The following is a 27,726-nucleotide window of genomic DNA, read 5'->3' as shown; positions in this document are numbered from 1 at the left end:
GGGCAGGCCAGGGGACGGGGGCGGGGCCCCCGCCAGCCCCGACCCCGATCCCAGCCCCGCCCCCCGGCTGGAAAAGGGATGAGTCGTTCCCACGGCCGCCTCGGCTCGAGGCCCGTTGGCCCCGAAGGGCGTCGCCTCCCCACGGAGCCAGCACTCGCCTTCCACTGACAGCCCCAGACTGGTGGCAGCGCATGCGCGGCCCCGGGGCCAGCGCCCCCTCCCCAGCCGCCGGCGCCCAGGCCGAGCGGGTCCGCGCCCGTCCGGGGACGACAGGGTGGCGCGCGCCAGGGCGGCAGCCGAGCGCGGGGCCGTGCCAGGAGCCGCAAGGGCCGCGCGGAGGGCGGCCCGGCCAGAGAGGACGACGAAAATCGGTGGGAGAGGAGCTCCAAGAGGAGATTCTACACGCGCCGGGCTCCAGGGCCCTGGGAATCATCGGCCGAGCAGTGCCCGGAGGAGATGTTCGCGGCTCTCCTCACGTCATCTTCCGCTCAGCGCTAGCGACGACGACGGAGTGGGCTCGGCGGTGGGTGGGGCCTGCGACGGAGGCGGGGTCTGCGAACACCCCGCCCTCTACCCCTTGCGCTGCCCCCTGGAAGGCATCCTTGCAGCCTAGGAAAAGGAGAACGGTCGGGTGCATCCTCTCGACACCCGGGTTGCAAATTTGAGGTAATTTCCCTCGCGATCTCTGGGTGCATACATGTAAACATGTGGCGGGGTGGTTCGTTGAGCCTCTGACGACTTAACGCTGAGTCGAAACACTTAGTGGAATTGTCGAATTATTGCATATTCTTTTGTCCTCTGGCTAAAGCAAAAAGGACAGGACCCTTGCCACGCCACTACACCTGTTTGTGTGCAATTATACTGAGCTAGCTACCCTCGTTTCTAAAACTGTACTTTTAAAAAAACTAGTTTGTGATATAAAATTTGCATGACATTTCTGATGTCATACATTTATTTGCCTGTAACCATTGGATAAGCACATCATTAGGATCTATCTCCCCCACAGTCCTTCCAGTGGTTTCTTGTTCATCTTCACATTTATTATTATAACTCACATTTAGAAGATGAGTATTAATTAAGCAAAAGCTAACTGAATGCAGTAAGTGCTGCTGCTGCTGCTAGGTCGCTTCAGTCGTGTCCGACTCTGTGCGACCCCAGAGACAGCAGCCCACCAGGCTCCCCCATCCCTGGGATTCTCCAGGCAAGAGCACTGGAGTGGGGTGTCATTTCCTTCTCCAATGCATGAAAGTGAAAAGTGAAAGGGAAGTCGCTCAGTCTGTCCAACTCTCAGCGACCCCGTGGACTGCAGGCTACCAGGCTCCTTCGTCCATGGGAGTTTCCAGGCCAAGAGTACTGGAGTGGGGTGCCATTGCCTTCTCCGGCAGTAAGTGCTACTTCTTTGAATACTTTTTAAAAACTTAAGCTTGATTTAAAGCATATTTTTGCACCTTTAAGAACTGGGGGAGGGGGTCTGAAAATTGTATCCCGAATTGTTTTCATTGCTTTCCACAGCCAACTATGCAAAAATCTAAATTGTTCCCTTAGTGTTTGGGTTTTTAAGGCAATATATAAATTTACCTGAGTACCATATATTCGAGAGAAATACTTCCTGTTCTGAAAAGGTTGACTTGCTGCATCCCTGTCCTGCCGACACTAACTCCTCCTAAATTTCCTAAATATATCTTCCTCGTTATGCAAAGTCCTCTTTTCATCATCTCTGAGATCTTTAGCAGACTAGACTCCCCACCTTTCCAAACATTTTCATCTGTTTACTTCAAAATAGTTATCTGTTGAATCATGTTAGCTTTTCCTCTCTTACCCCTCAGTTCAGTTCAGTCGCTCAGTCGTGTCCGACTCTTTGCGACCCCGTGAATCGCAGCACGCCAGGCCTCCCTGTCCATCACCAACTCCCAGAGTTCACTCAAACTCACGTCCATTGAGTCAGTGATGCCATCCAGCCATCTCATCCTCTTTCGTCCCCTTCTCCTCCTACCCCTAATCCCTCCCAGCATCAGAGTCTTTTCCAATGAGTCAACTCTTCGCATGAGGTGACCAAAGTACTGGAGTTTCAGCTTTAGCATCGTTCCTTCCAAAGAAATCCCAGGGCTCATCTTCAGAATGGACTGGTTGGATCTCCTTGCAGTCCAAGGGACTCTCAAGAGTCTTCTCCAACACCACAGTTCAAAAGCATCCATTCTTCAGCGCTCAGCCTTCTTCACAGTCCAACTCTCACATCCATACATGACCACAGGAAAAACCATAGTCTTATCCCTAGTAGATCATAAATCTGCCCTTCTCTAATGTTTAATACAGTTCTAAGTTTGTGTATCTGGTGGACCGTCAAAATTGCTCATAATAAATCTGGCCATTGAACACAGTGGTACATATTTGTTTATATGCATGTGTGCTTACACACTCTTTGTAGTTCAGTAAAAAAATTTTTCTCAGTAGCAGAACAACTCTAACTCTGACCCATCCAAAAGTTCCAGAGTGTTTAAGGATAAAAATTCAGGTGGCTCAGAACTATAATCAGTAGTTTTTTCAAGCTTCTGGGTTTAGGTGATTCCTTATCCATAGGATTCCCTCAGGGGCTGGACTGATTTCTTAGATTCAGGGGAATTCCAATGTACTTTAGGAGCTAGTCTTAGGAAACATTCTAAAGAATTAGAGGGTTTTTCCTCCTTCAAAGTAAGCTAGTGTTGCACCTGTATTTTCAGACGTCTTTTTGAATTATCCCAGATGCAAAAGATTCCCTTGTTTAGAGTTTATTTTTATCCAGCGTAAATTGGAGTATTTTAGGATCCTCTATAGATTTTTCATCTTTGATATGAAATCAGTGATAGAATTATAATGAACAATAGCATGCAAGATTCAGAAGCAGCACATTGCTTAAAGCAACTCAGGGAACCTCAGGTACCAAAGAGAAGAGCCATTACAACTGCAGTTGGAGAGAGAATCCAGGTTCAGATCTAGTTCTATAAGTAACAGGCCCTATCTTCATCTCCAAACTCTCTTCTTCTCCCTCACTATTCTTAGGCCATATTTGCATATTTCTTTTCCTAAAATGCCTGCAAGACTCTTCCTGCCTCAGAGCCTTTGCACTTGTTCCTTCTATTGAACAGTTATCATCTGACTTCTCCTCATTCATATCTCAGCTTGAATATCACAATGCTAGAGGGACCTTTCCTGACCTACCAAACTAAAATCATCTTTACCCCAGTTCCTAATTCTGTATCACATGACCCTGTTTTATTTCTCTTATTGCATTTATAACCATCTGCAACTCTGTTTACCATCTTTCTCCACTAGGAAATAAGATTCATGAGGCTAGGAAACTTTGTCTATATTTTTCTCAGTTGAATCTCCAGTGTCTAGCATTATACCTGGATCATAATAGATGAATCTATTTTAATAAGTTAATTAACTCAAGTTATTTCATCACAAACTAAATTTGTAGTAATCATGCAGTTGATCTTTCCAAAAATTCTTCCTAGTAAAGAATCATAGAACCACCTTTGCTCCTCCCAAAATAATAACTTTTGTTTGTTTTACTCAAGCATAGGGATTGTTCTTTTTTTTTAATTTAAAGGGATGATACCCCAAGATCAAGGGGGATATATCCCAGGGATGCAAGGATTCTTCAGTATATACAAATCAATCAATGTGATGAACCATATCAACAAACTGAAAGATAAAAACCACATGATCATCTCAGTAGATGCAGAAAAAGCTTTTGGCAAAATTCAACACCCATTTATGACAAAATCTTTTCTGTAAAATAAGTCTGTGAGATTAATTTCAAAGTTATGTACTTTTCTGTAAATGAAATGAATACTGACACATTTATACATACACAGAATTTTATTAAATTTTTTGTGAGAAAAAGAACACTCTAAAGTGCCAAATTTCATATAAGTTAGAGAACTTAGTGAATATAGTGAAAAAAAATCAAAAGGGGAAACATGATTTAAATAATCTCACAAAAGAGCAAGAACACATCTTCATATAATAATCATCAAACTATAAAATTAAGAAAGGAAATCTTTTTTATTTCTTTTATAGAAGAATATATTTCAAAGTCTCACCTGTTAATGATTTCATTCAAAAAAATTGGTATTCTAAACATATGAGTAGTCTCACTCTTACTAACGTCTTACCAACATGAATGTTTTAATCCATGGTAGATGGGGGATTTAGACTATTCATTCACAGTGAGATAGAATGACAGCATTTTTTGTAGTACAGCAGTACTGCTCACTGGCACAAACAGTGGAAGATGAAGGAACTAGACTTCTGAATTCAGTTGTTAGGAGCAGAATCCGTCTATTGCCAAAGATTCAGATAAAAATACATCTGAAGCATCGCTACTCTCAAGTGACATAAGTATTAATCAAACATTGCCAATTTGAAGGAAAATGTGAAAACATGCTGAATATTAGCTTTGTGTTACTTTCTTCTAAAGATATTTAACAGGCATATTCTAAATTATTTAGGGCTAGAGTATCAAAAATTAGCATGTGTAACATGAAGCTAACAATACAGCATCAACATGTCTTGAGAGCTGTAGCCACAGTGTTTGGCTATAAATATTTGAAAGAAGTCAATTGAAAAGTAACTATATGCATATCCAAAATGAATATTACTAAAAGAAATCTTCATGTACCAGATAGCTACAAACTGAAAAGTGTTACACAGTTAGTGGGGGCACAATAATTATTTCATGGTTGGCTAACTGACAAATACAGTCTTCCTTCAGTATCCAGAGGATTGGTTCCAGGAACCAGCCCCCGCTCCGCCACAAGGATAGCAAAATCCACAGATGCTCAGATCCTTAATATGAAACAGTATTTGTATATAACCTACACGTATTCTCCCATGTACTTTAAATCATCTCTAGATTACTTATACCTAATATACAATGTAAATACTGTGTAAATAGTTGTAAATACAATGTAAATGCTATGGAAATTATTGCTGGCACTTGGCAAATTTAAGTTTTGCTTTTCCTAACTTCCTGGAATTCTTTTTTTTTTTCCCCAAATATCTTTGATCTGCAGTTGTGGGAATCTACGGATGTGGGACCATCTGGTATGCATGCATCAGATATGGTGGGCTGTCTGTATACATACTAGTTAAGAAAACCTGGGTGCAAAATATATATACATACACACATATTTCTCTAATAACATCTTACCTATATATATATCTGCATGTCATGCAGTATATATAAAGTATCATGTAGTTAAAAGTAAGTGTTAAGTAAAAACCTCCTGCTATTAATACTTATATAAGAGAATGAACTTTGAAGTTTAGTCATGAGTTAGTCCTTATATAAAAAAAGTTTAGTGTTAACAATACTTGTCACTTAAAAATTTTAGACAATATAGAAATTTACAGAAAAGTTAAAGTTTTGGATCACATTACATAGTTGGAGGAAAAAAATAAAAGGATTAAACTGGATTTTGACTCTGAATACATTTATGATCAAAATCAACACACACAAAAAATCAAAACATATTTCACATCAGGATTTGCAGAAAAATTTTTGTATTGATCATTTTCGAACTATGAAAAAGAATGAATTAGTCTTGTTTTAAGGAGACTTCAAGGAAATGAAAATAATCATAAAGTATCATCTTGAAAATAAACATCTTCTATTATCGGTATCAACTGGTAAATTTAATTGTGTTATCCAAAAAGGCCAACAAATCCTAACTAGTATGAACAGGCTATTAAAATCATTAATGATTTCTACAACTATTTTGAGCATACAAATAATCTCTGATTTTATACCTACTACATTTCAGAATTCTGTAAACTGTGAGACATTTAATGTGTTTAATGTGGCAGAAAATCATACTAAATGCTTCATTATTTTATTTTGTTCAGTCCTTTTCCCATTAAACATGCAAACACTGTCATAACCATCTTTGGTTTCACTTCCACAAGGTCATCAGGTAAGGCATATATCCGGGCACCGATCTTTCGAGCAACAGAAATGGCGTATCTTGAAAAGACAAGAAAAATATCTTGGTATTTGTTTTCACTTAATATATGTTAACAGAAGAATGAAATATTTTGACACAATTAACTTTACAATAAAGTTAAGTTTCTGAGTCTTTAAATCATATTCCCCATATAAGTTGGATTTTAAAACGTCAATTTTTAGGACATAATACTTCACAATAAGGATTAAGAATGAAAGAGCCACTATGTTTTAATATAAACCATAAGGCTTACTTAGCATTGTTCAGCTTGTCCTCATCAGAAAGGTCTTCTCTCTTAATCATTTCTTGACGAACTGCATTTGGTGCAATGGCATCTATTAAATCTAAGACAGGTAAGCTAGTGCTAATAGATTTGTCCTAGAAAATAAAGATGAACATTCATAAACATCTTTGGTGCATGTTAGACTGGAAGGTCATAACCATATAAGTAAAAGCAATTCAAAAATTTTCATTATACTTAACATTAAGAGTTCCAGAAAAACATCTATTTCTGGTTTATTGACTATGCCAAAGCCTTTGACTGTGTGGATCACAATAAACTATGGAAAATTCTGAGAGAGATGGGAATACCAGACCACCTGACCTGCCTCTTGGGAAATCTGTATGCAGGTCAGGAAGCAACAGTTAGAACTGGACATGGAACAACAGACTGGTTCCAAATAGGAAAAGGAGTGCGTCAAGGCTGTATATTGTCACCCTGCTTATTTAACTTATATGCAGAGTACATCATGAGCAACACTGAACTGGAAGAAACACAAGCTGGAATCAAGATTGCCGGGAGAAATATCAATCACCTCAGATATGCAGATGACACCACCCTTATGGCAGAAAGTGAAGAGGAACTAAAAAGCCTCTTGATGAAAGTGAAAGAGGAGAGTGAAAAAGTTGGCTTAAAGCTCAACATTCAGAAAACGAAGATCATGGCATCTGGTCCCATCATTTCATGGGAAATAGATGGGGAAACAGTGGAAACACTGTCAGACTTTATTTTTTGGGGCTCCAAAATCACTGCAGATGGTGATTGCAGCCATGAAATTAAAAGATGCTTACTCCTTGGAAGAAAAGTTATGACCAACCTAGATAGCATATTCAAAAGCAGAGACATTACTTTGCCGACTAAGGTCCGTCTAGTCAAGGCTATGGTTTTTCCAGTGGTCATGTATGGATGTGAGAGTTGGACTGTGAAGAAGGCCGAGTGCCGAAGAATTGATGCTTTTGAACTGTGGTGTTGGAGAAGACTCTTGAGAGTCCCTTGGACTGCAAGGAGATCCAACTAGTCCATTTTGAGGGAGATGAGTCCTGGGATTTCTTTGGAAGGAATGATGCTAAAGCTGAAACTCCAGTACTTTGGCCACCTCATGCGAAGAGTTGGAAAAGACTCTGATGCTGGGAGAGATTGGGGGCAGGAGGAGAAGGGGACGACAGAGGATGAGATGGCTGGATGGCATCACTGACTCAATGGATGTGAGTCTGAGTGAACTGGGAGTTGGTGATGGACAGGGAGGCCTGGCGTGCTGCGATTCATGGGGTCACAAAGAGTCGGACACGACTGAGCGACTGAACTGAACTGAACTGAACATTCAGCTATTCTGCAACTAACACACATCACAAACCATTTAAAATATGCTTTTCCTTTTATCCTTTTAGAGCTTACAGCATAGAGAATGGTCACCATACCTGTAATAAGGTTTGGGGATATGACAGTTCCTGAAGTATGCTAACTACAGTATCCATTCTATAAAAAACAACTTTCAAAAGGGAATAGATGAAATTTAAATGAACAGTTTTGCAAATTCTAGTAGTATTCTTTATCTTAGACCATGGATTCCTAAGACCTCACTTAATATTTTTCAGAAAGAAAAAATAATAATGAGAAGGAACTAATATTTACAAAGGCATTATTCTTGTTGCTTTACATGTTTTTGTTTAATCCTAACAGTCTGCTAATAAAGAAATTAGAATCTCTCTTTTAAAGATGAAGAACATGAAGGTCAGAGAGCTCAAAAGACCTATTCCACAACCAGTCCATACAGAACCAGTATTTGAACATATAGCTGTCCAACTCTAATGCCCAAGATTCTTCACTTTTGAGGTTACATCCAAAGCAACTAAAAATGGACAACGAAATTCTAATGGATAGAACTTTGCTATTGAAGTCAGAAATCATGGTCTGAATTGATTTTACCATTTATCAGTACTTGAACAAATTATTTGTTCTGTCTCTCAGCATGAATAGTGGCACCTGTTGCTTGCACCAGAGGCCACTCATTCGTCACTACTTTCTCCATCCTGACAGAACCCACATTTTTACTCTGAATGAATACCTCCCACACATGGGTGTGTGCTTCAAGGAAAACTAACCCCACCACAGCCCCAAGGATGACCCTGAATTAGTGTAGACCATTTATTCTGTGGGTGAGGTGGTAAACTTATTCTTTTTATGTATAGAGCATACTATAAATAACAGATACACTAATATCTATAGCATTAAAATTTTGGTCAGGGGGGGAATTTAAGAAGAAAATGTCTAAAAGACTCATTAGGCAGACAAGAATGAAAAAGGTTGGAAAAAAAATAGTCTAAAGAGTTAATGAGAGGAATCCCATCTGATTGCTATAGTGATTTATCTGGGCCTAATTTTTATATTCAAGAAGAGCTATGGAAAGCTAGCAACATCCCTTCCTGAGTGTAAATGAGAGGATGAAATATTTGTCACAACCAGCAACTATCCGAAGATAAGAGGAAAACCAGCTTTAGAAGGAAGCTGGCCCTTTGGATGGCAAAGCAGAGATGATAAAGAGCTGAAAGACATTCTTCAATTACTGGCTCAGCCAGTCTTGATGTCTGCCCTACTTCTGGATCTCTGGTATTTTTCTGTACCTTTCCTTTTGGTTTAACTCACCTTAAGTTGAGTATCTCTTACTTGAAGCCAAAAGCACTGTTTTCCTAATCACTACAATGGTAATGTCACAGGATTCTTGGGAATATTAAATGAAAACCTCTAGTACAGTTCCTGGCCAAATGTGGTTCTTAAAAATATTTGACAAAACAATTTGAAGCTATGTGAAGAATAAAGAGTTCTTTTGGAGGGTTGGGATCTATGAACTGCTACATTTATTAAAAATTATATTCTTCATTTTCTAGAATGTTCATTTTATGAAATGGGTTTTTTGGAGTGAAGAAGATAGAAGAGTCTGGTGGGCTACAGTCCATGGGGTCACAAAGAGTCGGACACGACTGAGTGACTAACACACACTTTAGGGTCCTTTATGATGCTAGTAATCCAGATTCTGTTTTAGGGGCATCTTTTCTATTTCCAAAAAAATCTCACACATGTTCTCTTAATGTACACTCTGCAGACCACCTACATGAAAGTCACCTAAGATGCTTATTGAAAGTACAAATTAATCCCTGCACTTAGAGTAACAAGAGGTTATTTGTGGATGGGGCTAGGAATCTACATTTTTAATAAGCCTTCTAGAAGAATCTAATTACACATTACACTTTCTAAAAGCTTAACATGCATGTCATTCTATAATCTAAAATTTTCTATGTGCTTACTTTCATATATTTCTATGGTGGTTAAAAAACAGAGGTGGCTTCATTTTGTTATATTTTGATTACTTATTTACATACTTAGAGTTTTTTTTAAGTTTGGGGAAAATTGTTCTTTTTTCAGCTTTATTGAGTTAAAATTGACAAAATTCTAAGATACTTAAAATGTACATCTTGATTATTTGGTATACGTACACATTGTGAAAATATTCCTCCCATCTAGCTAATTAATACATTTGTCACTCTCACTTATGTGTATATATATATATATATATATATATATATAGTGTGAAAACATTTAAGTTCTACTCTCTCAGCCAATCTCAATTATATTAAAATAGTCTTAACTATAGTTACCATGTTATACATTAGATCTTTGGACCTTATTCGCCTTTTTGTTGTTGTTATTCAGTTGCTCAGTTATGTCCAACTTTTTGAGCCCCCCCCCCCCATGGACTGCAGCATGCCAGGCTTTCCAGTCCTTCACTATCTCCTGGAGGTTACTCAAAATAATGTCCATTGAGATGCCATCCAACCATCTCATCCTCTGTCTCCCGCTTCCCTTCCTCCCCTAGATTCATCTTATAGCTGAAAGTTTATACCTTTTTGTGGTATTTTAGATATTTCTTAACTTAGACTTAGGAAACAAGGATTTTCTCACCTATTTCCTTATGATTCACCTTGTGAAAAACTTACTAAGTTGAATGAAAAATTTAAGTTTCTAAAGATTATATTGGATCCCTTATCTTCGTGCTTCCAGAAAAAACCAACAGACCTATCCTCCAACTCCTCTGATTTGCATATGATCAGTAAAAGACATTTTACTGCAAAAGGAGCAGGGTTTATGGTAAAACCCTTAGTTTAGTATATAGATACATTTTCATCATTTTTCTTTCACGTTCTTTAAGTTAATCATATAGAAATTACTTAAGCAAAAAGAATGTCAGAATCTTATAGACAACTTGTCTAGTTTGGCTTGATTTTCAAGATAGTGAAAATTATTAATTTGTTAATTTGATACACATTTCTTAATTTGGTACACAAGAATTGATGCTTTTGAACTGTGGTGTTGGAGAAGACTCTTGAGAGTCCCTTGGACTGCAAGGGGATAAAACCAGTCCATTCTGAAGGAGATCAGCCCTCAGTGTTCATTGGAAGGACTGATGCTAAAGCTTAAACTCTAATACTTTGGCCACCTCATGCAAAGAGTTGACTCATTGGAAAAGACTGATGCTGGGAGGGATTGGGGGCAGGAGGAGAAGGGGACAACAGAGGATGAGGTGGCTGGATGGCATCACTGACTCGATGGACATGAGTTTGGCTAAACTCCAGGAGTTGGTGATGGACAGGGAGGCCTGGCGTGCAGCGATTCATGGGGTCACAAAGAGTCGGACACGACTGAGCGACTGAACTGAACTATTAGAACATTCCATTCCATTTTTCCTCCTGTCATTTTTTAAAATAAAAGTGGAAAAACAGTGTTTTGGTTGCCAAAATTCCCAAAATACTCAGTGGAAACCTCTCCATAATGTCCGTTATTATTAGCAGTGCCAATCGTGTAGTGTAGTAAGCCCCATTTATTGAGCCGTTAATATGTGCCAGGTGTGACCAAGATGTTTACATATAGTAACTTATTTAGCTTGACAACAAACCCAGAAGATTGGTATTATTAATACCTCCATTTTAATTATGGGAAAACTCAGGCATAGAGGAATTTATAACCTGCCCAAGGTTACATAGATACTAAATGTGAGCCAGAAGTAAATTCAGTCCTATTCATCAAGAGATGTAACCCAGATGGCAATATAAAGCATTAAGATTTCTAGAAAACACAGGCTCTTCTCACCTGCTCCCTAGTCTTAGCTGTTTTCTATAGCGTTACTAACACCCCATACTGTGATTCCTGGTTTCTTATTTGCCTCCTTTCCTGGACAATGAGCTCTTTAAGGGCATTTTATAGCCACAGAGCCTAGCAAAGTATCTGACACAGAGTAAGAAGCTTTGAATAGTCACAGAATTAATGAGCAGTATGTCACACAGCTAATAAGTAGCTAAGCCTATGTCAAACGCAGGGCTGAACAATACCATAGCTTAGCTTTCAACCTGCAGTTAGATCTGGATGTGAAATCCAGCTATTCTGCTTAACATTCAATTACAATGGACAAGTTATTTAACTTTTCTAATACTTTTTTGCTTATAGAGTTGAGAGAATTAAAAGAAACAATAATGTGTTAGTATAGTGACACATAGGAATCAATCAATGGTAATTATGATTATCATTATTGGCTGACATACCACCTCCTTATCTTCTTGGTGAGGAAAAATAACATTGCAACTAAAAGGGGTAAATTTGTCTTTTCTAAAATTTCTGGGTACAACACTGCCTTGATTAATAGGTTCTTACTAGTACCACTTATTATAGCTTTCAAATATAACACACCAAACTGGAAGAAACCTCCCTAGCCCAGCTATTTTTTAGCATTCACTGCTATATTTCTTAATTATTTATATTCTGTCTAAAGGTTTTATTATCAAACATATATAAATGCCAAGCACTTTTGCAATATGTTTTTACCACCTCAGTTCTAGTAAACACATAGTCTCACATCCGCTTTTCTCTTAAGCCGTGCATGCGTGCGTGCGTGTGTGCGTGTGTGTGTGTGTGTCACTCAGTCATGTCCAACTCTTTGTGACCCTTGCAGGCAAGAATACTAGAGTGGGTTGCCATTTCCTCCTCCAGGGAATCTTCCCAACCCAGGAATTGAACCCAGGTCTCCCGTGCCTCCTGTGTCTCCTTCATTGCAGATGGAGTCTTTACCCACTGATCCATCAGGGAAGCTCCCATTTTTCAACTATCTCTTCTGTTCAACTGATCACCAAGTTGTAAATCTAGTTTTAATATCTCTTTTAACCCAACTCATTTCCTGAGAATTACCTCAAATTCAATAAGTTGAAAAATGATTGTTAAATTCACGGCCTGTTTAGAGAGCAGCTGTACCTCAGACATCCCCACTTTTATTACCCAGGCCCCGAACATCCAGTGTGTTTTTTCCCTCACAAAGAAGGAGGTGGTATGTCAGCCAATAACAATAATAATTATCATTGACTGACTCCTATGTGTCACTGTACTAACACATTATTGTTTCTTTTAATTCTCTCAACTTTATAAGCAAAAGAGTATTAGAAAAGTTAAGTAACTTGTCCGTTTAAATAACTCCTCTCCTTCCTGTGCATCCCTAAGTTAAGAAGCCAAATCCTCCCTGTTTTTTTTGCAAGTAACTATCCATTCTTGGGCTTCCCTGGTGGCATAGATAGAAAAGAATCTGCCTGCAGTGCAGGAGACCATGATTAGATCCCTAGGTCGGGAAGATCCCCTGGAGAAGGGAATGGCTACTCACTCAGTATTATACTAATATACGATTATTAGTATATTATAATATATATATACTATATATATTTATACTAATATATATTAATACTGTAGTAATACTACAGTATTCTTGTCTGGAGAATTCCATGGACAGAGGAGCCTGGTGGGCTATAGTCCATGGGATCACAAAAAGTTGGACATGACTGATTAACACACACGGACACACATCCGTTCTTACAGATCCCAGGGCCCATTTCCCACCCCTACCCAGGATCTGTATTACCTTGAGTTCTGCCTCAACAGCTTCCTTGCACTTAACACGACTCTTCCTCCTATCATACTCCCTACCTTCAGGACAGTATTTCTAAAATACTTTGCTTATGTTACTTGCCTTATCAATATCCTCTTTAAAGCCAGATTTCTCTGTTAGGGGAAACATTGACTGAAACTGCCCACCCTGGCCAGGCACCACAATAACCATTTGCATGAGTTATTTTATGACAGGATGTCCTGGTAACGAACATGGAACTAACAAGCCACCAACAACAGGAAGCATTTGGGAAAGGTCAAAAGGAGATGCCATGTGTCCTACCAACCTCCCAGAATCCTCCTCTCTGGAATCCATCTTGGCTGAGTGATGTGTGCACCACCAGGAAAGACCCTAAGTCAGAATGATAGGCCAAAGACAATCCAGAAACTAACCCAATTACCATACAACCTGAGACCAAGAGCCACGTGGCAGAGCAGTCCTCCTGGTTTCCCTTTCCCTGACACTCTCTGCCCAGGTGCTGCCCAGTAAAATCTCTTGCTTTGTCAGCACATGTGTCTCCTCAGACAATTCATTTACAAGTGTTAGACAAGAGCCCATTCTCCGGCCCTATCTAGAAGGGGTCCGCCTTCCTGCAACAGCTCCAGTCTTGGCCCAGCCTATATCTTGCACTACATCACTTAGGAACCATTCTGTCTATCCAAACTACTTCTCCTAACCTTCTCAGACTTACCTTTATTCAAGGTGGACCCCCTTCTAGCTTATTATTACCCTTTTGTTCTTTGGTGCCTGTGTGCTAGGTCGCATCCAACTCTGCAGGCAGATTCTTCACCACTGCACCACCTGGGAAGCCTTGTTCTCCATGAATTCAAATCCTGCCTGTATCTCTGATGCTCAAATAAAATCCAACTTTCTCCATCTACCCTTCAACTGACCATTCATTTGGAAATCAGTTAGATTTTCCCATAGTATTAGTTGTATTATATCTTTGGATTTTAACGTTTACCCTGTAGTAGTATTACTTTCTCAATTATACAAGTTTTATCTTTCAAATAAATGGCAAACACTCTGAGAGCTGAAATAATTTCTTACATCCTTTCTTTACCTAAAAATGTTACATAATAGCTAAGACCTCAAAAATGTTTTATTAATTTGCTTCTAGATATTATCTATTATATTTAATGATCTATATGCTTATTATTTTTCACAAATTAATGTACAAATGAATTTAATTTCAGTATAACAATTTTAAAGAGTATCTGTCAATTAGAGAGTTTTATATATCCCCCTTCCTGCCTTACATTTTAAGTTGTGTTTTATATAAAGACAAATCATGGCCTGAAAATTCTTTTCTTTTTATATCAGCAACAATAAAAACTCAATGTAATTAGTTCCTTACAAGATGGAAAAGAAAGAAACACTGTTGAACTAGGACTGGGTAACATCTCTGCCAACATCCAGCTCAGTTTTTGGTAAAGAACAGAAGATTGAATTTATCAATTTCTGACATTTCTTCTGCTCTACCATATTGTCAAACATATTGCAAAACAAAGAAGAAAATGAAAATGGGTAAATAACTTTGGGGTGAGCTTAGGGTTTCATCTGTTTGCACTCTTAAGTCACTAAAAAAAAAAAAAAGAAAAAAGAAGGCTAAATTTTCACATACAATAAAATCACAAACACAAGGCTCACTGAATGGATGTGAAAAAGCAGACATGCTTATTTGTAGCTACTATCAGCTTGCATGCAAAAGCAAAACACAATGGAAATGCATGAAAATTAGTCAGTATGTATGTGCAGGCTACATTCTGAGTGCTTTACGAATCATCCACAAATGCTCGGAAGTGAGTGTTAAGTGCCATTATGAAGCCAGATGACAAGATTTGATTTCTTTTTTCCTACCGGTTTTCTCAATTTCCACTTGAATCGGTTTGGCTGGCTCTGTTATGCCTTGGAAATGATGTCAATACAGTTCTGAGACTGCTGCTAGTGAGCACAAAACATTACAGTCCTATTTAAACAATAGCTACTTATCTTTCTTTTTTCTTTGACAATTGGATTTTTGGCTCAATTTCTTCTTGAACATTATATTACTAGAGTCCAATAATGTTAACCTGCATTTATATTCAATAGGATAACCAGTCAAAATATATGAATTCAAATTGAATATTTCTGGTTTACACATCCCAAATAATCAGTATGCCTAAGTTCATCAACTGGGTGTGTTAACAAAACCTAAGTCAGTGTAATCCCCAATAAAAATTCTTTCCTAAATGTACTTTCTTACCCCTCCCAAATTTCAAAAGAGCTTTTGATTACCTTGAAGCTGGAAATGAAAGTATTTTTGTTTGCACTTTTAAGAGTCTGATTGACCCATTCAATGATAATTGCATCATTTACTTTTTCACCCTCTCCAAGATCCGATAACACATTCAGTGTGTACCTGTAACAGAAAAGATATATATTTAAGGCTGAAAGTGGTGAAATTTACTCTTACATCATTTATATCAATATTTAGATGAATATTTAAGAAATATTTCAATTATAATAAATATTTCTAATTTTACTCTGTTATTTGCACTTAGTAGATTCCAAAGTCACAGAGTTCAGTTTCGAGATCAAAATCAAAAACTACTATCTGGTATGTTAAAAAAATTAAAACAACCCTTTACTAAGCAGTTTTTCAGAGGCATCAAATAAGAATAGTTGTGTTTTAGAGATTGAGTCACTTTCAAAACAAAGTAAACTTATAAAAAATTTATTGTCAACAACAAATCATTAACAATATATTTTGCATTGTATATTTCTTCTGTGTTTGCTATTCTACAAAAGTAGCTAAAATTTTACTTCAAATGACTTGTTGAAGGAAACTGATAGTGATGCCACAAACAAGTCAGTCTTTACCTTCTCATCAGCTGCCACACCAATGCCAGAGTAAGTGTTGAATTTCCTTCATTTAAGTCCTGCCCAGCAATGCCAACCAAGGAGAATTTGGCCTTATTCTTCCCAAGTTCCACTGCATAGTTACAGTTTTCGATCTGTAAGTAGTAAGTAAAAGTTTGGGTATAACGACAAAATTTTTAATGTATTTCTTGAATAGGCCAGCCTAGTTCAGTCATCTGAAAAATAATTGTGATGACACTGAAAATTTATGACAGTTTCATATCCTAGTAACCAGTGAAAATTAGGGAAATAACTATTCCATTTTATAGCTGAAAATATCAGAGCACCAAAGGGTTAACTAGGTAAGGAAACAACTGGCTGTAAAGTTTGAAGATCCTCTCTTACTCTTAAAAGTCTTGACTGTCCAAGATTACACAGTGAATTAGTGGCAAATCTGAAACTCTAAACCTAGTTTTCTGTATTCCATCAATTGAGGTAATCAGCGTTATTTTGTCTACATTTAAAATTAGTGAACAGTTAAATTGTTTAAGAATCTAACTTCATCTCTAATATTTTATATCTAGATCTCACCCATCCTTTAAAATTAAGCCTGTAGCCAATGATTTTCAAAAAAGGATTAACCTTAACTGTATCATCTGCGTCCTTTGTTGAACTTCCAATCATGGTTATTTTATAATGCTTATGCACCATCTTCTACTTAGCATTTTATGAACTTTCTTTTGCCAATCATACATAAGCTCCTTTTAAAGGAAAAAAATTATAAAATGCACAAACCTGTACATATTCTCCCCACCCCAGCCCAGGACTCAGCACAGTGTCCTGTGTACAATCGGATGCATGGTAGTGGTTTAATCACTAAGGCATGTCTTACTCTTATGACCCCACAGACTGTACCCTGCCAGGCTCCTTTGTCCATTGTCTTTCCCAGGCAGGAATACAGGAGAGGGTAGCCATTTTCTTCTCCAAGGGATTTTCCCAAGCCAGGGATCGAACCCAGGTCTCCTGCATTGCAGACATTCTTTACCATCTGAGCCACCAGGGAAGCCCTGTCCACTATAGTAAGAATCTGATGCATGAACACCAAGTAAACTAATGACTTCTTTCCAGTGATAAAAGTACAATTAAAAAGTTTTTGTCTATCCTAGCCTCTACAGAAGTTCATTATTTCCAGTCATCTAGTACTAAGAACACACACTCATTTGTGTGTATGTATATATATAGTGTGTGTACGTATGTATACACTCATTTGTGTACACACACACACACACACACACACACATATATATGCCCCATATGTGTATGCACATATATATGCCCAATCCCAAGGAAGGGCAATGCCAAAGAATGTTCAGACTGCCACACAATTGTGCTCATTTCACAACCTAGCGAGGTAATGCTCAAAATCCTTCAAGTGAGACTTCAACAATACATGAACTGAGAACTTCCAGATGTACAAGCTGGATTGAGAAAAGGAAGAGGAACCAGAAATCAAATTGCCAACATCTATTGGATCATCAAAAAAGCAAAAGAATTCCAGAGAAACATCTAACTCTGCGTCACTGACTATGCTAAATCCTTTGACTGTTAGGATCACAAAAAACTGGAAAATTCTTAAAGAGAAGGGAATACCAGATCACCTTTCCTGCCTCCTGAGAAATCTGTATGCAGGTCAAGAAGCAACAGTTAGAACCAGATATGAAACAACAAACTGGTTCAAAATTGGGAAAGGAGTACATCAGGGCTGTATATTGTCACCCTGCTTATTTAACTTATATGCAGAGTCAGTCAGTTCAGTTGCTCAGTCGTGTCCGACTCTTTGCGACCCCATGAATCGCAGCACGCCAGGCCTCCCTGTCCATCACCATCTCCCGGAGTTCACTCAGACTCATGTCCATCGAGTCCATGATGCCATCCAGCCATCTCATGCTCTGTCGTCCCCGTCTCCTCCTGCCCCCAATCTCTCCCAGCATCAGAGTCTTTTCCAATGAGTCAGCTCTTCGCATGAGGAGTCCAAAGTACTGGAGCTTCAGCTTTAGGATCATTCCTTCGAAAGAAATCCCAGGGTTTATCTCCTTCAGAATGGACTGGTTGGATCTCCTTGCAGTCCAAGGGACTCTCAAGAGTCTTCTCCAACACCACAGTTCAAAAGCATCAATTCTTCAGTGCTCAGCCTTCTTCACAGTCCAACTCTCACATCCATACATGACCACAGGAAAAACCATAGCCTTGACTAGACGGACCTTTGTTGGCAAAGTAATGTCTCTGCTTTTGAATATGCTATCTAGGTTGGTCATAACTTTTCTTCCAGGAGTAAGCGTCTTTTAATTTCATGGCTGCAGTCACCATCTGCAGTGATTTTGGAGCCCCCAAAAATAGTCTGACACTGTTTCTACTGTTTCCCCATCTATTTCCCATGAAGTGATAGAGTACATCATGTGAAATGCTGGGCTGGATGAAGCTCAAGCTGGAATCAAGATTGCAGGGAGAAATATCAATAACCTCAGATATGCAGATGACACCACCCTAAATGGCAGAAAGTGAAGAAGAACTAAAGAGCCTCTTGATGAAGGTGAAAGAGGAGAGTGAAAATGCTGGCTTAAAACTCAACAGTCAAAAAACAAAGATCATGGCATCTGGTCCTATCACTTCATGGCAAATAGATGGGGAAATAATGGAAACAGTAACAGACTTTATTTTCTTGGGCTCCAAAATAACTGCAGATGGTAACTGCAGCCATGAAATTAAAAGACATTTGCTCCTTGGAAGAAAGGCAATGACAAACTTAGACAGTATTTTGAAAAGCAAAGACATTACTTTACAAAGGTCCGTATAGTCAAATGGACAGGGAGGCCTGGCATGCTGGAATCCATGGGGTCGCAAAGAGTCGGACACGGCTAAGCGACTGAACTAAACTGATGGTTTTTCCAGTAGTCATGTACAGATGTGAGAGTTGGACCATAAAGAAGGCTGAGCACCAAAAGAATTTATGCTTTTGAACTATGGTGTTGGAGAAGACTCTTGAAAGTCCCTTGGACTGCAAGGAGATCCAATCAGTCAATCCTAAAGGAAATCAATCCCAAATATTCACTGGAAGGACTGATGCTGAACTTGAAGCTGTAGTACTTTGGCCACCTGACTCATAGAAAAGAGCCTGATGCTGCGAAAGAGTGAGGGGAGGAGGAGAAAGGGGCAACAAAGGATGAGATGTTTGGATGGCATCACTGACTCAATGGACATGGATTTGAGCAAACTCCATAAGATAGTGAAGGACAGGGAAGGCTGGCGTGCTGTAGTCCATGAGGTCGCAAAGAATTAGACACCACTGACTAACACTTCCACTTTCAAACATTTAGTTAAGAAAAACAGTATGACTGATTTCTCCTAATTTTCTTTCCCAAGTTAGTTAAGACCTAATTACAAAACAAGTAAACCTGAGAAACAAAGATATACTTTTTTTCTAAGGAGAAGAAAATGTTTCCAGGAAGAGTGAGAAAAGGACTACACAATAACAGAATTTGTATAAATTAATGGGTACTGTTCTTTAAAAACCAGAATGCAAATTCCCAGAGGTCAGTTTGTTACAAATAAAAATGTAAGAAGATACTATGAACCTGTTGTAATATCTGCCTTGCTCCCTTAGTGAGTTAAATCAAATCTTTGATATGTATTCATTTTTTTTAATGCATGGAGATAATGTTACAAAATTCTTTCTCTTTCCCAGGATTATAGATTTAGGCTTCTAAATAGAAATATGCACATAACTGAAAAAACGAATTCCTATTTATGGAACACAGCATCAGAGCTCTGTTTATATAATAGTGTGGATAGAAGAGAGAAAAACCAGCATATTTGGGGTACTTCCCTAGTGGTCCAGTGGGACCTCCATGCAGGAGGCATGGGTTTGATCCCTGGCCAGGGAAATAGTAATAAGATCCCACATGTTACAAAGTGTGGGCAAAAGATTTTTTTAAAAAAACAAGTTTTCCACTGCCAGTCATTGCAACAGGAGAATTTCCGAACAAACTCTAATAATTACTCATGTAAAATGTATTTCAACAAAGGGCTATCTATTTTATGGTTAGTTTGAGTAAAATTCCTGATAAGAATGATGGTGAGAAAAGAGCTCGGGGTTAATAGTTTAGAGGGCCAAGATGCTGATGGGACGAGCAGTGAAAGAGAAAATGAAAATGGATGCTGGCATAAGGGAAAAGATGAGTTCTACTTTTTGGCAACACTTGATTCTAAGTTGGGCAAAATAGTTCTAAGATGAAGAGAGGTACCAAACTAGAGAAAGAGTAAGAAGTTAGGTTCCTAGAAGTAAGCCATGTTTCTGGTGGTACTTAACACTCTATTGAGAGTCCCTTGGACTGCAAGGAGATCCAACCAGTCCATTCTGAAGGAGATCAGCCCTGGGATTTCTTTGGAAGGAATGATGCTAAAGCTGAAACTCCAGTACTTTGGCCACCTCATGCGAAGAGTTGACTCACTGGAAAAGACTCTGATGCTGGGAGGGATTGGGGGCAGGAGAAGGGGACGACAGAGGATGAGATGGCTGGATGGCATCACTGATTCGATGGACGTGAGTTTGAGTGAACTCCGGGAGTTGGTGATGGGACAGGGAGGCCTGGCGTGCTGCAATTCATGGGGTCGCAAAGAGTCGGACACAACTGAACAACTGAACTGAACTGAACTAAACTAACACTCTAAAAAAGGATCTGCTCCCTGAGAATGTAAATACAGAACGTTAAGAGCATTAGATCAAGAACTGAGCCTTGGAACTGAGCCTTGGAACTGAGCCTAGAGTTGTCAGGCTAAAAGTTTAAAACCCTGTGAAAGGTAAGAACACAAACCATGAAAATACTGGAGAGTATACAGTCTCACAGAATTAATGGAAGAAACGATTACCAAGCATTTCAAAAGTGAAGCTCAGATAATTTGAAAATGAAAAAAAACTATATAATGGGAGACAGAGTTCCAAGGGAGAAGAAATACCAAAGAAACAGTGAAGAAAGGCTATTTATGTGGTGCAGTTTTACGAACTTCACAAATGAAGCTAAGTGACATCTGCTGATGAATGCCCAAAGTCCATAAAATAAGTCCCTGGACACTGCATCATGAAAGTACTGCTTCTTTACTTTTCAAATATCTTGAACTTATTTCAGGACTTGTGTTTCATTCTATAAATGGCTAGTATTTGTTGAAAGGGAACATTCTACATATGATTAACTTGTGGCATCATATAATTAACATTAAAAACCTCCAGGTATAATCAATGAGGGTTCAGTTGGTTTTCCAGTTACATTTTGCATCTGAAATTTTGATTTAAAAAACTTATATGAAATTAGGTAACAAAATTTCCTGAATTTTACTCCATGATAATTACAGGCATATAAAATAAAATATAAAACACAGATAGTCCAACCACTAGAAATACTGAAAAATGTGAATATATATAAACCTCTTGTAATTATACTATCCATTTAATTACTTTTTTAAAATTACTTTTAATATTATGATGCCTTTCTTTCTTGTCTTTCTTTCAAAAATAGGATTAAAAAAAAATTACAAAGTCTATAAATACACAGTCTAGAGATCAAGAGGAAGAAGTACATTTTGAACACATGTCTGTGTGTGTGTGTCATACTGAGTGAAGTCAGTCAGACAGAGAAAGACACATCATATGATATCACTTATATGAAGAATCTGAAAAAAAGAATACAAATGAACTTATCTACAAAACAGAAATAGAGTCACAGATGTACAAAACAAACTTACAGTTTTGCCAGGGGGTAACGGGAAGAGGGATAAATCAGGAGATTGGGATTTACATATATACATTATTACATATAAAAAAGATAACTAATAATGACAGATAATAAGTGAAATTATAGGTCAATTAAAAGGACTTTTGGAAGATTATTGATATATATTACCGAACTGTTTTAAAAAGTTTATACAAATGAATACTCCCTCTAACGCTGGATGTAATACAATCCATTTCTTTCATTTTATTTTCTTTGGTTACACCATGCTGCATGTGGGATCTTAGTTCCCAACCAGGGATAGAACTCAGGCCATAGCAGGTCCTAACCACTGGACCACCAGGGAATTCCCAATTGTTTTTTATCTTAAATTGCATTTCTTTACCGTGGGTGAAAATTTTTTCATGTGTACATTATCCATCATTATTTCTTTTTCTGTGAATTGTTCACACATATTGTTTACTCTCCCATTTTGCTATTAAAATTTCAGTAATAGTAATTGATTTGTATAAACTATTTTTATGTTACGGATATTAACCATTTATTGTTCTGTTGCAAATATGTTTCATAGTTTATTATTTTTATTTACTTTTAAGTTTTGTTTCTGGTGTTTATTTTTGCATAAGAAGTTTTAAATTTATATGTAATCTATATCAATTATTTATTTGTAATTTATGTAATTTACTTTTATTTTCTTAAAGTTTTATTTATTACATTTAAGCCTTTAAGTCTTCACTTTTATTCCACTGGAATTTATTTGGGTGGGTGATATATGGTGAAAAGTACTTTTTCCCTACAAAATATTTACTCAGGTGTTCCAGCATCATATTTTGGATAATCCTTTCTCTCCCTACTGGATTCAGTAAGCAGTATTAAGTTATATATTTAGTTATATATTAAGTTCTTATATTTTAAGATAGGTTTTTAGGCTACTGTAATCCATTTGATTTTTATATGCATATTATTTTTTATATGCATAAAACTATTTTATATGCATATTTAAAACTATTTCAATTACTTTAGCTTTATCATAAGATTTTTATGTTTGCTAACAGCTTCTCCCTCAACATTCCTAGAAAATGTTCTTGATGATTGGGGCCTATTTCTTATTCCAGTTGAACTTTAAAATCACTTTTATAATCCCATCCCACAATGCACACACATGCCCACATATGCATAAGGAGATTTATTGTAATTTTAACTAGAATTATTTCCCACTTATAAGTCAATTTGTAAGAATTTGAATATCTTTATAATATTTAGATTACTATCAAGGAATATGGTTATAGTTCCATTATTATATTTCACTAGAGATAATTTTTAACTCATGAGACTGCAGGCTAACTTCACAGTTCAGTTCAGTTCAGTTGCTCAGTCGTGTCCAACTCTTTGTGACCCCATGAATCGCAGCATGCTAGGCCTTCTTGTCCATCACCAACTCCCGGAGTTCACTCAGACTCATGTCCATAGAGCTGGTGATGCCATCCAGCCATCTTATCCTCTGTTGTCCCCTTCTCTTGCCCCCAATCCCTCCCAGCATCGGAGTCTTTTCCAGTGAGTCAACTCTTCGCATGAGGTGGCCAAAGTATTGGAGTTTCAGCTTTAGCATCATTCCTTCCAAAGAAATCCCAGGGTTGATCTTCTTCAGAATGGACTGGTTGGATCTCCTTGCAGTCCAAGGGACTCTCAAGAGTCTTCTCCAACACCACAGTTCAAAAGCATCAATTCTTTGGCGCTCAGCTTTCTTCACAGTCCAACTCTCACATCCATACATGACCACAGGAAAAACCATAGCCTCGACTAGATGGACCTTTGTTGGCAAAGTAGTGTCTCTGCTTTTCAATATGCTATCTAGGTTGGTCATAACTTTCCTTCCAAGGAGTGTCTTTTAATTTCATGGCTGCAATCACCGTCTGCAGCAATTTTGGAGCCCCCCAAGTAAAGTCTGACACTGTTTCCACTGTTTCCCCATCTATTTCCCATGAAGTGATGGGACCAGATGCCATGATGTTCGTTTTCTGAATGTTGGGCTTTAAGCCAACTTTTTTAACTCTCCTCTTTCACTTTCATCAAGAGGCTCTTAGTTCCTCTTCACTTTCTGCCATAAGGGTGGTGTGATCTGCATATCTGAGGTTATTGATATTTCTCCCTGCAATCTTGATTCCAGCTTGTGCTTCATCCAGACCAGCATTTCTCATTATTTACTGTGCATATAAGTTAAATAAGCACGGTGAAAATATACAGCCTTGATGTACTCCTTTCCCAATTTGGAACCAGTTTGTTGTTCCATGTCCAGTTCTAACTGTTGCTTCTTGACCTGCATACAGATTTCTCAGGAGGCAGGTCAAGTGGTCTGGTATTCCCATCTCTTCAAGAATTTACTAGTTTGTTGTGATCTGTCAAAGGCTTCCTTAGAACTCATAATATTCACTTTTGCCTACACTGCATTGTATCATAGTTATTTGCACATATATCTTGAGCTTCGCAGGTGGAGCTAGTGGTAAAGAACCTGCTTGCCAGTGCAGGAGATATAAGAGAGAGATATGAATTCAATCCCAGAGTCGGGAAGGTCCCCTGGAGGAGGGCATGGCAAACCACTGCAGTATTCTTGCCTGGAGAATCCCATGGACAGAGGAGCCTGGCGGGCTACAGTCCATGAGGTCACGAAGAGCTGGACACAACTGAAACAACTTAGCAGGCACGCACACATATCTTATCTAATTTCTTTAGGGTTTCCTGAAGACCAGCTCCATGACTTGCTCTGTTTTATATCCTGCATTGTACAGTATGTACAGGTTGTAGGTAATCAGTTAATATCTACTGAAAATATTAACAAATAACCAGTAAATATCTGGCAAGTTTTGGCGATTATAAAATAGGAATTCATGGATAATGCATCTCCAAGAATATTAAGTACTACAACTTGCTAAAGTTGTAGTTATACAAAGTGTCTGACTTGGAGGACTAGCTTTATCTTTCCAAACATGAAAGCTCACGTGTATTAAGGATAATAAGCATAACACGATTTGGGATGAATCTGTGGGGACAGATTACATTTACTAAGCTTTATGAAACTCTCAAGTCCTCTGTTTTATATGAGAACAATAACAACCGATCCATGGACGTTATTTCATTCACCTTCTTCATGTTCCCTCCAAGAGCAGGATAAGGAGGTTTGTTGACATGGCTCCAGTCAACTGGCACACGGGTCATTTCGTAGAGCTGAAAGATGACTAACGCATCTGCAAGGTCACTAAGACAAGAGGAAAAGAAAATGAAGGACGAGGAAATGTTAGTATGACCTGGTTTTACTAAGCACACTGGAGATGGGCTTTGTCTATAAACATACAATGGGACTACTGAATGCTTAAAGAATGGCAGGCAGAATAGATCATTTGACCCAGAACTTGTAATCTAGGAATCTGTCCAAATTTTTTTCATAAACATGTACAAAGATACACGTACAAGGATATTCACTCCCATGGTATTTATAAATTTAGAGACAACTTAAATGCCTGACAGTAGGGGCTGTTGAGTAAATTAACCTTACCCTGGACTCCTGAACCACCATAAGATGGAACAAGGTAGATCTCTATGAACTAACATGAAAGCTTTATACAACACACTAAGTTTAAAAAAGCAAGAGGCAGTTATTTATTTAAAATATTATTTTAAAATATTTCTATTTAAGATATTATTAAATGTATTTTAACTATATGAATGCATTTTAATCTTTTAATCTAAAATATTAAAAATATATTCAGAGTTAGTAGTATTTAAATACCTCTATTCCTAGCCATTACCTCTGGGCAGGAAAAAAAGGAACATGAGATGGGTAAGATGGGATTATCATGGTGTTTTGTTGTTCTACATACTTACATGCTTCCTGAAGCTTGTACCATGAGAATGAGTTCATCTATTACTTATGTTATGATTTTTAAAACTTTAAAAAATAATTATATAAAAATCACCAATAGCTACTCAGTAGGAAGCTGTTCATGTCAAACAGTGAGGGTTAAGAGGAAGGAATTTAGGAGAAAGTAGGAGTTACTGAAGTAAAAATACTACTACTTGGGATTCAGGCAAACATGTTCTCCTGAGGCACCCAGAGTACATCTATCTATTGAATCTGTTTTCAATTCCGTATGGTAAGGACATAAAACAACAGTGACTGATTTTTAAATTGCTAGCTCCATGCTGAATTACATGAGTTTTCTCCCTCAACAGCTTGTTCATTGAGCTCTGTTTTGCTGAGGTTCATATGAAAGTTACTTTGCATCTCTGAGCACATACCATATGGCCATGCAGGGGGCTGTGCCCTACACTGAGTGAAGGAGAGAGAAAGTCCTCATGTCTTAAAAGAAGAGTCCTTTTTTGATGAAGGTAATCAAGAGCTAAGTCATCTATCAGCACATGGAGAAAGTTGTATGAAAAGTAAATCATTGAAGTAGTTGTATAGATTCTGAAATCTCATTTCATGAATTTTTTTGTTCTTTAAAGGAATTCATTCTTATTTCTATGTAGTGTGGTATTAATACTCATGTTTTGCAATTAGGGAAACTGAGGCCCAGAGAGTTGAAATTATTTCCCAATGTGTTCTAGAACCAACCTGTCATAGAAAAAGTCTAGGGCTAGTAATTCTTAAAATATATTAATAACTTGACAGGAGAGAATTTTCAGTTAAAAACAATTTAAATGATTCTTTTGCTTTGGTTTAGGTTGGGTTTGGTATGCTGCAAGTGGGGAGCTAATCACTTAGGGGTTGGTTTAGGAATATGACCCAGACACAAATTTATGGACATCTAGTTCTGGTGCCAGCTAAACCTCTGATTCTTGTTTTTCTATATCCTGATGGTTCTTTTTAAGGTGATTTTTGAGAATTTTCTGAACTTCCCTTACCCCTCCAAAAATTACCTATACCTGGAAACCCTATACTAGCAGTTCAGGAACTAAATAAAAATAATCATCTTTAGCTAAAAAAATTTGGTCAGTTATTCTCCACTGTCAACCACATTTATGAAGCTACCATGAAGTCTCAAAAAATTCTAATCTCCTAGTTTTAAATGTCCTTCTTAATTTAAAAAGAAAATACATGTTTATTGTAAAACAAAGAAAACCCCTCCAAAACCATATTTATGTTACTAACATGAAAACTAAGTCTCCTCACTACCTTAACCCTCTTCTCTAGGTTGTATAGAGTTTGGTTTTAATCCCTCTAGATTTTTAAAAAATTCAAATACATATACGTATATATTCAACTTTAAAATAAAAATGAGATATAGTAGTCCTATTATATCATTATGTTCTCTCAGTTATATACTGTAGACATTCTTTCAAATGAGTCCATAAAGATCTAACCTATTTTTTTAGAAGAAAATTTATTTATTTATTATAAGTACAAAAGTAATGATAAAGCAGTATCATATTATATATTTACATCAATAACAAGTATATCACAAGAGGAAAATTGAGAATCTCTGAATTATGTATTTTAATTGTGGCAATATTTAGTAGGTTCAGAAAAGTAATATTTCACCTGAGGTTTCTGAATCAAGGATTTTCAGTGAGATATCACACTTAGAAAGATACAGAAGGTAACAGAGTTTGCAGTCTTATTAAACTGCTACCCCTTTAGAAGAACAAGCTTAATTAGCACCCCTCTTTGCCTCCAGTATTAGAGCTCTTCACAAGGCCACTACTCTGAGAAGTTCCAGTCTAAAAGACATGTGTCTCTTATCATCCAATTGGAATTCACACTCTCCTATTGAAGACTTTATGAAATTTAAGTCTATCACGTCAAAGCAAGTTACCACAACCAGGCAATACTGATTTTAAAGACTATTTTGAATATACACCAAG

General features: G+C 37.8%; 1 protein-coding gene across 1 annotated transcript in view; it reads right to left on the bottom strand.

The window, feature by feature from the left end:
• Positions 1 to 3,842: 3,842 nt before the first annotated feature.
• PLS1 (plastin 1) overlaps positions 3,843 to 27,726 on the bottom strand; it is a 127,921-nt gene continuing 104,037 nt past the window's right edge. Inside the window, exons 12-16 of the mRNA XM_040234168.1 lie at positions 25,006 to 25,120; positions 16,106 to 16,239; positions 15,521 to 15,644; positions 6,241 to 6,365; positions 3,843 to 6,007 (exon numbers count right to left, since the gene is read on the bottom strand). Of these exons, the coding sequence (XP_040090102.1) occupies positions 5,872 to 6,007; positions 6,241 to 6,365; positions 15,521 to 15,644; positions 16,106 to 16,239; positions 25,006 to 25,120 (634 nt within the window). The 3' untranslated portion in view covers positions 3,843 to 5,871. The remainder of the gene's footprint in view (positions 6,008 to 6,240; positions 6,366 to 15,520; positions 15,645 to 16,105; positions 16,240 to 25,005; positions 25,121 to 27,726) is intronic.

The sequence above is a fragment of the Oryx dammah genome, unplaced genomic scaffold, assembly GCF_014754425.2.
Source record: "Oryx dammah isolate SB20612 unplaced genomic scaffold, SCBI_Odam_1.1 HiC_scaffold_2, whole genome shotgun sequence".
NCBI lineage: Eukaryota > Metazoa > Chordata > Mammalia > Artiodactyla > Bovidae > Oryx > Oryx dammah.
This window is presented reverse-complemented; position numbering and strand designations above follow the sequence as displayed.